The sequence below is a fragment of the Cnephaeus nilssonii genome (genome assembly GCF_951640355.1).
Source record: "Cnephaeus nilssonii genome assembly, chromosome: X".
NCBI classification, from domain to species: Eukaryota; Metazoa; Chordata; class Mammalia; order Chiroptera; family Vespertilionidae; genus Cnephaeus; species Cnephaeus nilssonii.
This window is the reverse complement of record NC_137071.1, coordinates 122,851,434-122,866,618: the sequence shown is the minus strand read 5'-3', so window position 1 is coordinate 122,866,618 and position 15,185 is coordinate 122,851,434. Positions and strand designations below refer to the sequence as shown.

Below are 15,185 nucleotides of genomic sequence, written 5' to 3'. Positions count from 1 at the left end.
CTCTTGATGTTATGAATTGAGTGTTTTTGTTTATACATGAACCCTTCCCATATTGACTTGGCCATTTTATAGGAGACTGTAAAATTTCCTTGAATTTGACAGGTGCCTGAGAGACCTCTTGGAAGCAAATGGCTCTCGTGCTCTGTGGGCCACTGCTCAACCCAGGAGTCACACTGAGGGACTAGATGGACCCGGAGCAGTTAGCCAAACCACTTCTGCACTGACATGGGACAAGCTGACAGGTTTTTATCAAAAGGGGGATGTGGACCTTGAGAAGAAATATATCTACCACGAAGGACTCCTCATAGTTAACTGGGCACAAATTCATAACTAGGTTCTAGCAGGCATTTCCGACAGAAGCTTCTCACACACACTGCATTTCAGGGAAAATCTTCAGACTGAGTTTTATGGTGTGTAGTCTTCGTGTTTGACTTATTTTACTCAACATTTTGTTTGCTTCAGCCATGCTTTTGCATATAGAAATGGTTTATTCTTGTTGTACAGAGTTCTATTGTATGCCTACATCATAGTTATATTTATACTAGTAGCCCATTTGCAGGATTCAATCCTGCAAGCGGCCGCTTCAGCCGCGTGCACTGCCGCTGCCGCAGCCTTGGGGCCACCACACCTGCACCTGCGCGCCACTGCTGCCCACCTTGCTCTGCCCCGCCTTGCTCCGCCCCACCTTGCTCTGCCCCGCCGCGCCCCGCCCTGATGGCGGGTGGCCAGTGGAAAACTGCTGCTGGCGGAAAACTGGTGCCGGCAGCCACGCAATTGGCCACCCTGAGTTCCGCCTCCAGCGTCTTCCGCCGGCCGCATGGGTCCTTCCGCAGCGTTTGCCGTTTAGGCTGGCGGTAGGAGCGGGGGGCGGGGACTCGAGTCCCCGCCCCCCGCTCCTACCGCCAGCCAATCGGCCACCCTGAGTCCCGCCCCCCACGCCTCCAGCCGGCCCAATCGTGGGCGTAGTGGAGTGATGCAATTTGCATATTGCCTTTTTATTATGTAGGATTCTGTTTATGGGCATTTATGTTGTTTCGGTTTTGGCAAGTGGTTACATGGATGTATTCACTTTGTTAAAATTCATGGACATATATTCTTATGATCTGTTTGTAATGTTATGGTTCATTTTTTAAAATTATAAAAATAGTAAGTTTTACAAATAAATGTTTCAGTATATAGTAGCTTAAAAATAATTCAAGAAATGATTAAAATATACAATCAGCTGCAAAGCTGATAACCTATAGGTTATCTAAATGCTTATTGAATTGAATAATCCATTGATGTTACAACGGAAAATCAAAAGAAAAATGAATTAGCAACTTCAATGGCATGGATCAAAAATTCACATTTAGTTTTAACATACTTTAAAATTATTTAGAGTAGAAATAATTAAAAGCACTAACTAGTAAGATTATCTGTCTTATCCTATATAATAAAGGCATAAATTGTCCCCTGGACCTGGAGCTTGGCAGGGAGTTCAACCAGGGGGCGGGGCCGGCTGGGGGAAGGGAGGGAGTACCTGGCCAGCAGCCAGCAGCTGCTAGGGACCCTACCAGTGCACGAATTTTGTGCACTGGGACTCTAGTATATAAAATAATCTATAGCATCTAATTTGACCATATCTTGGCATTTCATCAGCAGGGCCTAAATTTGGAAAACTTTTCACTTCTTACTTCTGAAAGCCAGATGGTATTAGACAGACAGATGACCAATGTTGCAATAACATCTATTTGAAGTTTTCATATTGGAAATTGTAACTGGAAAATACTGAGCATATTTCAAAATTGCCATTGTGCATTTACCCAGATGTTGTTGACCAAAAACACTTAGCAAAAGCCAAAACACTTGACTATAGAGCAAACTTAACCTCTTTTTTTGTTAAATTTTATTTTCTCATTTATGCTTTTGGGAACAATCTTCAATAATTTTTGCAAATCCAGGTAACATTTTAGCTTTGAGAAACTCCCCCCCCCACCCCAAAGAATCTAAAGGACAATCAGAATCACTTTGCAAACAAGATCTCTGCAGTGAGCCTTAACAATGTTCAGTATACTGTGTGGTACATAGATTTGGCAGTGAAAAAGGACTACCTGTCCAATGTCTATTATTGAAATTAAATATCATACAAAGTCTGCCAAATTTTTAAGGTCTCCTGTAAAGACTTAATACTAAAATGGGCTAAAATATGCTATAAAATGAGATTAATCAGCAAGATTGATAATACAAAATCTGATTTAATATCAGAAATGAATCTTTTCTTCCAAAGAATCTGTCCTTCATTTCTTTCTGCAAGCCTTCTCTGTTATCCAGTAAAGTATACAGCTAGCCTAGGTTTCTCCATTTTCAAAGTAGTCAACTTTCTAAAATTATAATTATGCACACTTACTTTCACAATGCTCCCAAGTTCTGTTTCTTTCTAAGTATATAAAGAAAGTGACATTTCGCCCGGCTGGTGTGGCTCAGTGTTTGAGTGTCGACCTATGAACCAGGAGGTGACAGTTTGATTCCTGATCAGGGCACATGCCCGGGTTGCAGGCTTGATCCTCAGTGTGGGACGTGCAGGAGGCAGCCAATCAATGATTCTCTCTCATCATTGATGTTTTTATCTCTCCCTCTCCCTTCCTCTCTGAAATTAATAAAAATATTTTTTTTAAAAAGAAAGTGACACTTCCAAGTGAGTAAGTGAGTCCTCAAATTAAAAAAGAAACAAATTTTACTTAACAACACTTTAAAACGTGAGGCAAAAGTAATAAACATGTAACATTTTTTTTCTTTACTATGCCATGGCACCTGATACAATTCTTATTGCTGTTATTGGTAATTAACAATAATAATTGGCCCTATGAAGTGCTAGAATATAATGTGTCTTAAGGGGGAAAATGTTGCATTTCCTTAGAAACACCAAGTGCTAAATTTAGCATTAACTAGCTAATGCCAACATGAATTGGTAGGGGGGAAAAGCACTCACTGCGACCAGCAGCAAATATTCTAAAATTGGAACTACCCTGGAATGAACTGCAGCTCTGTTCACTGAGTCACTGCCTGTGAAATTTCCATTTCAGCTCTTTGTTTTGGCTGATTTCCCCCACAAACAGACATGTGACCAGTTTCCCTCTTCCCCATCCAGCATAATGTAGTCTCACTACAGTTATATCCCTGCACTGTATGTATAAACAGGAAAGGGAAATAGATCCTGATAAAGATTGATCTCTTGGCTTTATTCCAGAGTTAATATGTCTGAGAGTTGAAATGTCTTTGTTTTTGCTACCATTTTGAACGGTTTTACATCTTGGAGACGTAGTGTTGCTTGTCACTCAAGAGTTTTGTTATGTGGACTTTGTTCCCCTTTCCAAATGGCTTAAGCTGCTTACATTTTATTCAGAATCTTAAATGCTTGCTTGATGATTACCCTCTCTCCACAGCTGGCGAGTTCTCAGAATTCTCTATGCTAAATTCCAGTCTTCAGTCCTAAATAGCTCAAGAAACTTATCTACCTTCTTTTCAACTAGTGTAGCTACATGACATTATTACTTTTTAAATTAAGGTCCTTGTTTTTTGTTTCAGAAAATTAAATATTGTTTTTGTGTATAATATGAGGCAAGGGATTTTATTTAGCTTAATACCATTCATTGAAGCACTATAGTTTCCTCATTTAAAAATACCTTATTTGTCCCCGGCTGGTGTGGCTCAGTGGTTGAGTGTGGTCCTATGAACCAGGAGGTCACAGTTCGATTCCTGGTCAGGGCACAAGGCCGGATTGTGGGCTCAATCCCCAGTGGGGGACATTAAAGAGGCAGGTGATAGATGATTGTCATCATTGATGTTTCTCTCTCTCCCTCCCTCTCCCTTCCTCTCTGAAAATCAATATATATATAATTTATTTATCTTATATGATTTCCAAAAGATCACTATCAGATAAAACATTTATTACATCCAGGATTCCAATCTAGAATAAATGAGAATAAACATAATTTAAAATTTATTTCCCAAAGGTTTTTGATATAATTACTTAAGGTACCACCCAAAATTCTGTTTATATTTTAATAGGATAGTTCACTCTCTTTGTTGTGTCCCAAATTAAATTTTAGATGCTTAGAATTTTTTAATAGCTTTAATAATCTGTGCATTGAATTTTCCTCATCACAATGTTTAGTCCATACTCTAAGAACAACTGCTATTCTCTACTATTCCAAAATGTAACTATTTAGAACTTGATTATATATTTGCATTGCTTGATTTTTATTTCTACATCTAGATCATAATGTGTGTGAGCACAAGGACATAACTTGTCAAATATATGCTCAAAAAATGTTGGTCATACACACAGACAACAGTATTATGGTTATCAGAGGGAAGGGGGTTGGAGGAGCAGTAAAGGGTAAAGGAGGCCAAATACATGATGATGGAAGATGATTTGATTTTGGGTGGTGGGCACACAATGCAATATATAGATTATGTATCATAGCTATGTACTCTTGAAACCTATATAATCTTATTAACCAACTAGAGGCCCAGTGCACAAAATTTGTGCACAGGTAGGGTCCCTAGAGGCTGCCAGCTGGGGCCTCCCTTCCCCGGCTGCTGGCTGAGGCCTTCCTTCATCCCACACCGCCTCCTGGTGGTCAGCGCATATCATAGCGAGCAATCAAACTCCTGGTCGAACTCCTGAGGGGACACTTTGCATTTTACACTTTTATATATATAGATGTCACCCCAATACATACTATGTAAAAAATTGTTAAAAAGAGAAAAAATAAGTTTGAACAAATTAATGAAATATACTTTTGTGTTATACCTCATAGTGCCTCACACAGAGTAGGACTCAATAATTACTAGCTGCTTAATAAGCTGGTAACAATATGATATTCCTAAGGGATTCACACCTTATTAATGCTCCAAAGAATCACTGTCAGTTTTGTTTAAAATATTGAATTATTTGATGTAGCTAAGTCACAGATGATGTGTTTTGTAGTTCCATAAATGTCAGCAGACAACTAGAATGAGGTGAAGTGTCCTGTTGACAATGCATAACAACAAATCCACCATCAAACAAAATGTAATTGCCAGGTAGTTATTTATGCTACCTACTTACTCTTCCACTCTTTCTTTGGACTCCATTCCTTCCGAGTTATCACCATTAGTGGTAAGGGTAACAATGAAAAAGAGAAAATATGTTAGGAGAAAATACATATATATAATATGTATGTAGCTAACAGAGGATGTGGTTCCTGTGACTGAGTTCCCATACCATGTTCATTAGTGACGGCGATTATGAGTAAGAAACCCTCAGGACCACATGGAAGTTAGTTTTGGACAATCCTAGTACTGTCTGTTTCATTCTAAGAAAAATACAGGTAAAACTCAATCCAGCCCAGCTGGCATGGCTCAGTGGTTGAGTGTTGATCTAAGAACCAGGAGGGCACAGTTCGATTCCGGGTCAGGGCACATGCCCAGGTTGCTGGCTCCATCCTCAGTGTGGGATGCGCAGGAGGCAGCCGATCAATGATTCTTCCTCATCGTTGATGTTTCTACCTCTCTCCCTCTCCCTTCCTCTCTGAAATAAATAAAAATATAGATGTTTTTTAAAAACCCTCAATCTAACAAAGTTAATATTGCGGAACTATTGAGATTAATGACTAAACAGCATTTCCCAGTTTATAGAGAAATGGTTTATTATATTATTAAGTACCACATAAAACATCCACTGAATACCCAGAGTAGGGACGAGAGTAGTAGTAATAAAGAAGTGTCAGGGGAGATAGCTCATTTTGACGCAGAGTACTCTGGGTGGGTACTGTAAGAGGTTGAAGTCTGTAAATATTCAGGCAAATAAGAGCGCAAATATGAAATGTGAATCTGAGAGTATATGAGGGAGCCCAGGGAGATGAAAGGTCCCCGCTGTCTAATAGTGTATATATTCCACAATACTTAAGTGTTTATTTAGGGATAACCAAGACTTATCATTGCCCAATGAATTAAACATGCCCTAATCTTTTTTTGCATATATATTTCTGAAAAATTCAATACCCAGCCACAGCCAGTTTGGCTCAGTAGATAAGAGTGTTGGCCCTTGGACTGAAGGGTCCTGGGTTCGGTTCTGGTCAAGGGCACATACCTGGGTTGCAGGCTCAATTCCCAGCCCTGGTCGGGGTGCATGCGGGAGGCAACCAATCGATGTCTCTCTCTCATATCGATGTCTGTCTCTCCCCCTTCCTTCCACTCTCTAGAAATCAATGGAAAAATATTCTCAGGTGAGGATTAACAACAACAAAAAAATTCAATACCCAAACTTCTTGTTCATGTTAATGAAATGCAATTTATAGTCCCTAAGAAATCCTTAGCCCTGCCACGCGGCTGGGCTAGAAATAATTTATGTCTTTTTCTGATGGATGTCCCATATATTCAATTAGTCCCCCAATTACATTTGTTTCTCCAGTTTGGAAACATCTCCAATATCTGTCACTTCCTGACACAACTCCAGTCCTAGCCTTCATCACCACATCCTGAAATTATTACAATGAACTTCTAAATGATTTTTCTATCTCCCCCAATTAATCCACATTGCACATGCCTACTGTATTACACTTTCTATACAGGGTGAGGCAAAAGTAGGTTTACAGTTGTAAGTACCTGAAAGAGTTTAATCTTGTATTATTTTTTCATTATTATATTATTTTCCATACGAACAACTGTAAAGCTACTTTTGCCCCACCCTGTATATTCTCATTTGACTTCCCTTCTTAGGTATCTTCACTGGCTCTTAACCAGTGGTCGGCAAACTCATTAGTCAACAGAGCCAAATATCCACAGTACAACGATTGAAATTTCTTTGGAGAGCCAAATTTTTTAAACTTAAACTTCTTCTAATAACACTTCTTCAAAATAAACTCGCCCAGGCCGTGGTATTTTGTGGAAGAGCCACACCCAAGGGGCCAAAGAGCCGCATGTGGCTCGTGAGCCGCAGTTTGCTGACCACTGCTCTTAACCATGTCAAGAATAAAGTCCTGTCCACTGTGACTGCTTTTCATAGCTCCCAGAATTTGCTTCCATACTGAAATCTAACCCCAACACCCAGCACTTAACAAACAGGAGCTCTGTACAAGCTAGGTTGTCTTTACCTTTACCAGTGTTGTGTGGTCAATTCTATCTCAAATTCTTGCTTTTCTCCTTGGCTAGAACTCATCTACTCTCTTCTCTATATAACTACATAGAACCATCCATTAAACCATAGCTACTACCCCTCCTTTTCCTCTAAGCCATTAACTTGGTGTCAGAAAACATGTTTGCTGCTATTATCTAGCTGTGAAATGTTTAATATATGAATTCCTATGTCCTCTCTAAAGTGAATATGCGGCTCACATTTGACTCCTCTTATCTATGTCCCTGGTACTACACCTTATATTTTGCATATTAATTTAAAATATACAATAAGGTCCCTAGCTTAAAATTTTTACCAAACACCCATCAATTCAGATTTGACAAACATAAAAAATTCATTTGTAATGAGTGACTTGCTTGTTATATGTAGTTGTGATCTGTCAAAGTGCTTACATAATCTGCTCTCTAAATCCCCAACACACACTTCACTTTTTTAAAAAAATTGATAAGCAAATCTTTTAAAAACCATAAATACATAAATTTAACCTCAGCCTTGTATTTCAATTATCCCATATTTTGAGTGAGCTGTATCTAAATTAGGTTTTATTATCAAATCATCAAGTGGAAATGTTTGATATCAATAATTACTAAGGGCTTATGAATATTCCCAAACAGGGAGTTAATCAATGCTTTATCTGGAATCAAGAAATAGTAAAAAATACCGCTATACCAAAGCTTTCTCTTATTTTTCCTGGATGGGAATGGAAAGCATTTAATCCACAGAGAAAAATGATCCTCGTATTCTATCATTTACATCTACTTCTCAGGGCGTTCTCTATCATGAGACAATGGTAAACATGTCAGGGTGAATGTATTTGAACTCATGAGGAACATGTCTAACAGAGTCCCCTGGACACAAACCTTCCTGCAAAAGCATGTTTTCAATTAACAACATTTTAATAAATCAAGGACTGAAGAGGCACAATAGGCAAATGAGATAATGAACATTAAGTCATGTCCCATTCTTTTAAGAGGGAAAATGTATGCCAACGCCAACAGAAATGTAACCATTCATTTGTAGTCACATGTCTGACTACATTTCATGCCATGTTCATCATCATGATGGGAAAATGGTATTAAAAGAGAGATATTTTGAACACACTGAAAGAAACCATGTGAACCCACAAACAGTTACAAGGTTATCTTCAAGAAAAGTAAAATTTGTCCTTTGAAAATTCCACAGAATGTAACAAAAGTATATTTTCTGATAGTGTTGAGTGGGAGGAAATAGGAATGAAGTAAGGAAACAAAGTGAACAGATTTTAAAATATTTTATGGTTATATATCTTAACAGATGCCTATGACCTGAATGCTCACCTCAGGCTTCCGCATTCCTATCTGCAAGAAAAGAAGAAGCATATAGTTAAGAGAACTTAATAACAACACATTTTTTTAAAATGGGCTTAAAAATATTTCCAAAGTGCTGAGGGAGAACTTTTAAATGAGTAGAAACAATCAAACTCTGACCATTTGTTTGAATTACAAATTTATGTATACTTTTCCTTTTTCACAAGATGAGTATAACCAATTTAAAAATTAGAAAGACGGTACAGATACATTTCAAAGTGGCAAATTTTAAAGTGCACTGCCAAACTGCTATGATAAGTACTATACACAAACATCTACATGCAAACAGTACTGGGTTAGAATGTTTCAGAGCAACTAATAGTGTTTGTTAGAACTACACGGTAAAAAAAGTTAGAAAAGTAAAAGAAATACATCTCTCACTAAAATCTTACATAAAATGTCCCTATTATTTGATTCATATATAAACACAATGGCATCTAAATCCAGAAAATAATTTTAGTACACACTCAGACTTATCGTAAATTTTATGACCAAAAAAAAAAAAGAAAAATGGGCCATGACGATAAAGGCTGAGAGATGGTGAATATGAAAAAAAAAATCTAATTAAATTTTTAAAAAAGAGATCATGGCACCCGGCCAGTGTGGGTCAGTGGTTGAGCATCAACCTACTAACCAGGAGGTCAAGGTTCAATTCCCAGTCAGGGCACATGCCCGGGTTGCGGGCTCAATCCCCAGTGCGGGGTGTGCAGGAGGCAGCTGATCGATGATTCCTCTCACCATGGATGTTTCTATCTCTCTCTTCCTCTCCCTTCCTCTCTGAAATCAATAAAAATACAGTTTTTTAAAAAGAGATGATGTCAAGGACTGGTGTGCATGCGCTGGAGAATGGGATGTAGAGGGAGCAGAGCTGGCAGAAGGTAACAGACATAAATTTAGGTGCAACAGAATGAGTGGGTTATAAACAAAAGTGATCATGAAACTCAGAAGAGTAGAATGGGGGGACTATACACACACACACACACACACACATATGTATATACATATACTATATATATACATATACTATATATATGTTACTGAGAAATATTCAATTGTAAGTTAGGTAGATTTTAATATGAATTATTATGAGATCTTGGCCACAACTACCTCATAAAATTGTGCGAATCAAATATACCTTTTCTGAAAATGCTATAGAAACTATAAAATGCTATACTCACGTAAGACAGCCACTATTTACTCAAAAAGCAAACAAAACCTCTCATTCCAACTCTGGGAGAAGGCACACAATGAGCTCTCTGGAGAGAGAGGGGAGAGAATCTCACTCCGGTCCATTCCCAGATTTTCTCAGAACTACAGGCTTTCTAGTCACTTTATGGGCTGCCTTTGAATACAGAGCAAAGACACTATAATTTGGTCTAATGCTCATGTGGACAATGTCATACAAGAATTGTGGGGACAAAAATCCTTCTTAATCTGTGGGGGGGGGAAATATTTCCTTCCCTGCTCCTTAAGCTTCATACAACTTTATTGACTGTATAAGTGTGATATTAAATTATGCCAATTTATCCTCTTTGAGGAAGGAAGGAGAGGGGCCGGAAATGTGATACAGATTCACTAAAACATGCCAAAACACGGAACGTTTTCCCTCCCAACACTAAGTGCTGGGGTAGACAAAGGCCAGGATGCACCATGTATATGCACACTGCAATGACGATTTACCGTTAGGGAACTGAGGTTTAGGGAGACTAAAGAACTTACTTAAGGCCACTTATTCAACAACACAAGTCAATTTGTTTTGGGACTGAGTTACAGCAAAGCCCTGGCACATTCCACAACAACACAATCTTACAGAAAAAAAAAAAAAAGAGGCTGTAAAGATAAACAGAGAAAAAGAACCAGCCCGTATTTTTATCTTTTTATCTTCCAATGTTCAAGCTCTACCACGAAGTTTCAGAAATACTTTGGCATTGTGTAAAATTTCCATTACTTTTAACGTCTAACAGCAGTGCCACAATTTCTGATCATTAACTCTCAATGCATTTTTCATCACATTAGAGCACATGCAATTGTTAATCACTGTAAAATGTCCTAAGCTTTTCCAAAAAAAGAGCACAACACCATGAAAATACAGAGCTCAGAGGACCTCAGAAGCAATCTATTCAAACGACCTCATTGTATAAATAAGGACATTAAGGCTCAGATAGGTTAAGTGACTTGCTCAGGGTCACTCAACTCAACAGTTCCAGATTCAAGGTCAGAATGGAGACCTGCAAACCCGCAGCCCGGGCCGTGTTCTCTCTCAAAGCCCAGAGAAAGGACCGCGGCTCCACACCGAGTCCGGAACGTCCTCAACATCGAGTGTAACGGAGACACGCGTGCCGCGTGGCGTGGCGTGGCGAGGAATGCAGGGCGAGGGCTCATACCAGAAAGGAGCCGCCAGTCACGGTGATGAGGTCCGTCTCTTTGGGACAGCCGTGGCTCCCTGCGGGATGCGAGAACCCAAACTGGGTGTCCTCCTCCTCCTCCTCCTGCGCGAAGAAGTCCGGGTCGGGGTGGACGGCCCAGTCGGCCTTGGAGGGCGCCAGCAGCTCGGAGACGCTGTTCTCGCAGAGGGTGCTGGAGGGGGTCAGCGCGTCGGTGTCCGCGGTCAGCTTGCTGCTGGGGGTCAGGGCCTGGGGCTCCTGGCCGGAGGTTTTCAGGGCCAAAGAGCCCAGAGACCCCAAGGGCCCCGCGCCCGGGCCGGACCCGTCGTCCAGGCCCAAGGGGCTCTGCTGAAAGCCGGTGGCTGTCGTCCCAAAGAACAGCGAGGTATCCAGGCTCTGAGGGAGGTCGGTGGTGGCCAGCAGGGCCCGCGGGTCCACGGGCTGCCCCAAGGGGGCGCCGCTGTGGCCGCCGGCGGGGAGGCTCCCGGCCAGCGTGGGGCTCACGGAGGCCACGTCGATGGTCAAGATGCCCGAGTTGACCAGGGCCGTGTCCAGCACCGCGGCGGACCCGTGCTGCCCGCCGCCGCCGTCCCCGCCCCCGCCGCCGCCGCCGCCGCCGCCGCCGCCCCCGCCGGGCCCCTCGGAGAAGAGGGACACCAGCTCGGCGTCGCTGAGGTCGCTCTGGGCCTGGCTGGTGAGCTCGCTGCTGGGCGTGAGCGCACTGGCGGCCTCCAGCTGGGCCAGGAGGTCGGGGCCCAGGTTGTGCCTCTTGGCCATGTGCGTCTTCATGCTGTGCTTGGAGGTGAAGAGCTTGTTGCAGGTGGAGACGGGGCAGCGGCTCTTCCAGGTGTCCCCGTCCTGCAGGTGCTTCTTGGAGTGGATGTAGAGGCTGCTGCGCGCGGAGAAGCGGGCGGAGCAGCCCTCCACGGGGCACACGAAGGGCTTGGTGCCCAGGTGGGTGATGCTGTGGCCCTTGAGGTGCTCGGCCCTGGTGAAGGACTTGCCGCAGCCCTGCACGGGGCACAGGAACCTGCGGTCGTCGTCGTGCTTCCTCTTGTGCCTGAGCAGCTTGGACATGCTGGTGAAGGTCCAGCCGCAGCCGTCAAAGTCGCACAGGAAGGGCCTCTCGCCCGTGTGGCTGCGCAGGTGGATCTTGAGGCGGCAGGCCTTGTCGTACTGCTTGCTGCAGCCCGGGAAGGAGCAGGAGAAGAGCTCCTGCTCGCGGAAGTGGGCGCGGTTGTGGGAGAAGAGGGCGCTGACGGTGATGAAGGTCTTCTTGCAGCCCGAGAAGGCGCACTGGTAGGGCCGCTCGGGCTCGAAGTGGCTGCGCTGGTGGGCGCTGAGCTTGGCCTGCGTGGGGAAGCTGTCCTCGCACACCTCGCACTTGAAGGAGTTCTCCTGCTCGTGGCCCTTCATGTGCGCCTTGAGGTTGTACACGGTGGTGAAGCTCTTGCCGCAGCCCGGCGCCGGGCAGCCGAAGGGCCGCAGCTTGTCGTGCGACTGCAGGTGCCGCTTGAGCTTGTAGGACGTGGTGAAGGTCCAGCCGCAGCCGCCCAGCGGGCACTTGAAGGGCCGCTGGCCCTGGCTGCTGCTGTGCGTCAGCAGGTGCACCTTCAGCTGGTGCTTCTTGGCGAAGGTCTGGCCGCACTGCGCCTCGGGGCACAGGTACAGCAGCAGCCCCGCGGCGGCGGCGGCGGCGGCGGCGGCGGCGGCGGCGGCGGCGGCGGCGGCGGTGGTGGCGGAGGCCGGGCCCAGGGGCGGCGCGCGGGGGCTCGGGGCGGCCGGGGCCGTGGCCGGCGCCTCGGCCTCCGCCTCCTCCTCCTCCTCCTGGGGCGCGGGCTCCGCGGGCTCGGCGGGCTCGGCCAGCAGCAGGTCGGGCGGCCGCTCGGGGCAGTCGCCGGGCTGCGCGGCGTGCGGGGCCCCGGCCGGGGGCGCCATCGGGCCCGCGGGCTGCGGCGCGGGCTGCGGGGCGGGCGCGACCCCCGGCTCCCAGGCGGGCGGCGGGGGCGGCGGCGGCGGGGGCGGCGGGGGCGCGGCGAGGGTCAGGACGCCGTTCTCGAAGCGCAGCAGCAGGTTCTGGCTGTGGAGGGTCACGGTGCCCGCGAAGGCCGCGGCGGGGCCCAGGCCCGGCCCGGGCAGCGGGGCGGCCAGCGGGGCCGGCGCCGGGGCGGGGAGCGCGGCCGGGAGCGCCGACAGGCAGCGGGGCCCCGGCGCGGGGCGGCCCGCGGGGTTCGCGCCGCCCTCGCCCCCCCGGAGCCCGGGGCCCGGCCCGGCCTCCTCCCTCCACACGGGCCCCGCGGCCTGGCCGCCGCCCGCGGGCCCCACGTCGCCACCCACCGGGTCCAGCAGCACCAGGAAGAAGTCGTCGCCGCCGCCGCCGCCCGCCGCCGGCTCGGGCCTGGGCGCCAGAGGGCTGGGGCCTGGGCCCCGCGAGGCCGCGCGGGCCTCCTGGCGCCGCCGCCCGCGCCCGCCATCTTGGGGGCCCCGCAGCAGCAGGAGGCGGCGCGCGGGGGCCTGGCCGGCCCGCGGGTCGAGGGCGCCGTGGACGCGGCCGCCGCCCGCGGGGCTGCGGGCGCCGCCGCCCTGCGGCGCCCCGCGGGCCGGGAGCAGCCCCGGGATTTCCATGGCGGCGTCCGCAGGCTCCGCTGGCGCCGGCGCCGGGAGGAGGTGCGACCCCGCCCCCTGCCGCGGGCCCGAACACGCTCCGGAGGCGAGAGCCGCGCGCACGGACCCGCCCTATCAGCTCCCACAACGTGGGAGCGCCGCGGCCGTTTAAATGCCGTGGGCCGGGGCCGGGGCCGGGGCCGGGGCCGGGGCCGGGGCCGGGGCCGGGGCCGGGGCCGGGCCGCGAACGCACTGGAAAGCCCCGCGGCGGCGCCGGCTGCCCCCGCCCCGCCCCCCCCCCCCCCCCCCCCCACAGTCCCTTCAGCGGGGACGCCGCCGCCTCCCGGGTGAAGGGCGCTGACAGCTCCCGTGGAGGCGGCTGCAGCGCCCAGAGGTCTGTCTGCCAACTGCAGCCCGGGTTCCCCTCACCCTGTCACCCACCGCAGACACCCACCCTCCGGGGCTCAGCCCGGGTTAGTGCTTCTCACGTGTGAGCACTCACGGGCTGGTCGGACGGCTGGACGGACGGACGGATGGACGGACGACAGGGTATTCCTCAGAGGACACAGTACGTGTCAGCCTTAGGCTACCCCCGTGCTGGCAATCCTCCTGAAAGGGGCGTCTTTTTTGTTTGTTTGTTTGCTTTCTGGGCAACTTCCGTATCCAGAACTGTCCTGACCAGGAAAATTTGGTATCTAATATATATTTTTAAAGAAATCTTTAGCCCTAACCGGTTTGGCTCAGTGGATAGAGCATTGGCCTGCGGACTCACGGGTCCCAGGTTCGATTCCGGTCAAGGGCATGTACCTTGGTTGCGGGCACATCCGCAGTAGGGGGCGTGTGAAGGAGGCAGCTGATCCATGTTTCTCTCTCATCGATGTTTCTAACTCTCTATCCCTCTCTGTAAAAATAAATAAAATATATTTAAAAAATAAATAATGATATCAGAGAGGAGGGCAGAAGGAGAGAGAGAGGGAAACATCCCTGATGAGAGAGAATCATTGATTGGCTGCCTCCTGCAAGCCCCACACTGGGGACCGCACCCGCAATCGGGGCATGTGCCCTGACAGGGAATCAAACAGGTGACCTTTTAGGTCCCAGGCGGATTCTCAGTCGCTGAGCCACACCCAGCTGGGCCCTAATTTTGTTGTGGTTCTCTGGTGCAGAGTTTAGAACCGGTAAGAGATGGGGCCAAAACAGATGAGCACTTCAGCCTTGAAATGCAAACCCTGGAGGATGACGCCATTTACACTGAAATCTGCAAAACCCAACCCACTCCAGGGATCTCCCTGTACAGGGCCCAACCTAAACCAACCCACTCTGCACTTCCATCATTGCTTCTGCCATGGTCAATGTTGTGTCCAGTCTCACAGGAGAATAAGCCAGTCCCCGGCTTACTCTAGATCAGTGGTTCTCAACCTTCCTAATGCCGCGACCCTTGAATACAGTTCCTCATGTGGTGGTGACCCCCAACCATAAAGTTATTTTCGTTGCTACTTCATAACTGTCATTTTGCTACTGTTATGAATCGTAATGTGAATATCTGTGTTTTCTGATGGTCTGAGGCGACCCTGCTAGCGGTTCTCTGTAGAGATTCATGAACAGTAGCAACATTACAGTTATGAAGTAGCAACAAAAATAACTTTATGGTTGGGGGTCACCACAACATGAGGAGCTGTATTAAAGGGTCGA

General features: G+C 47.2%; 1 protein-coding gene across 1 annotated transcript; it reads right to left on the bottom strand.

Annotated features, from left to right (window-relative positions):
• Nucleotides 1-8,414: 8,414 nt before the first annotated feature.
• LOC307095490 (zinc finger X-linked protein ZXDA-like) lies at nt 8,415-13,529 on the bottom strand. Its single transcript, XM_079764709.1, has one exon. The coding sequence runs from the start codon at nt 13,512-13,514 to the stop codon at nt 10,884-10,886; it is 2,631 nt and encodes an 876-aa protein (XP_079620835.1). The 5' UTR covers nt 13,515-13,529; the 3' UTR covers nt 8,415-10,883.
• Nucleotides 13,530-15,185: the final 1,656 nt, after the last annotated feature.

What these genes read in the sequence shown, in the direction of transcription:
- LOC307095490 (XM_079764709.1), bottom strand. Translation starts at nt 13,514, where the DNA reads ATGGAAATCCCGGGGCTGCTCCCGGCCCGCGGGGCGCCGCAGGGCGGC.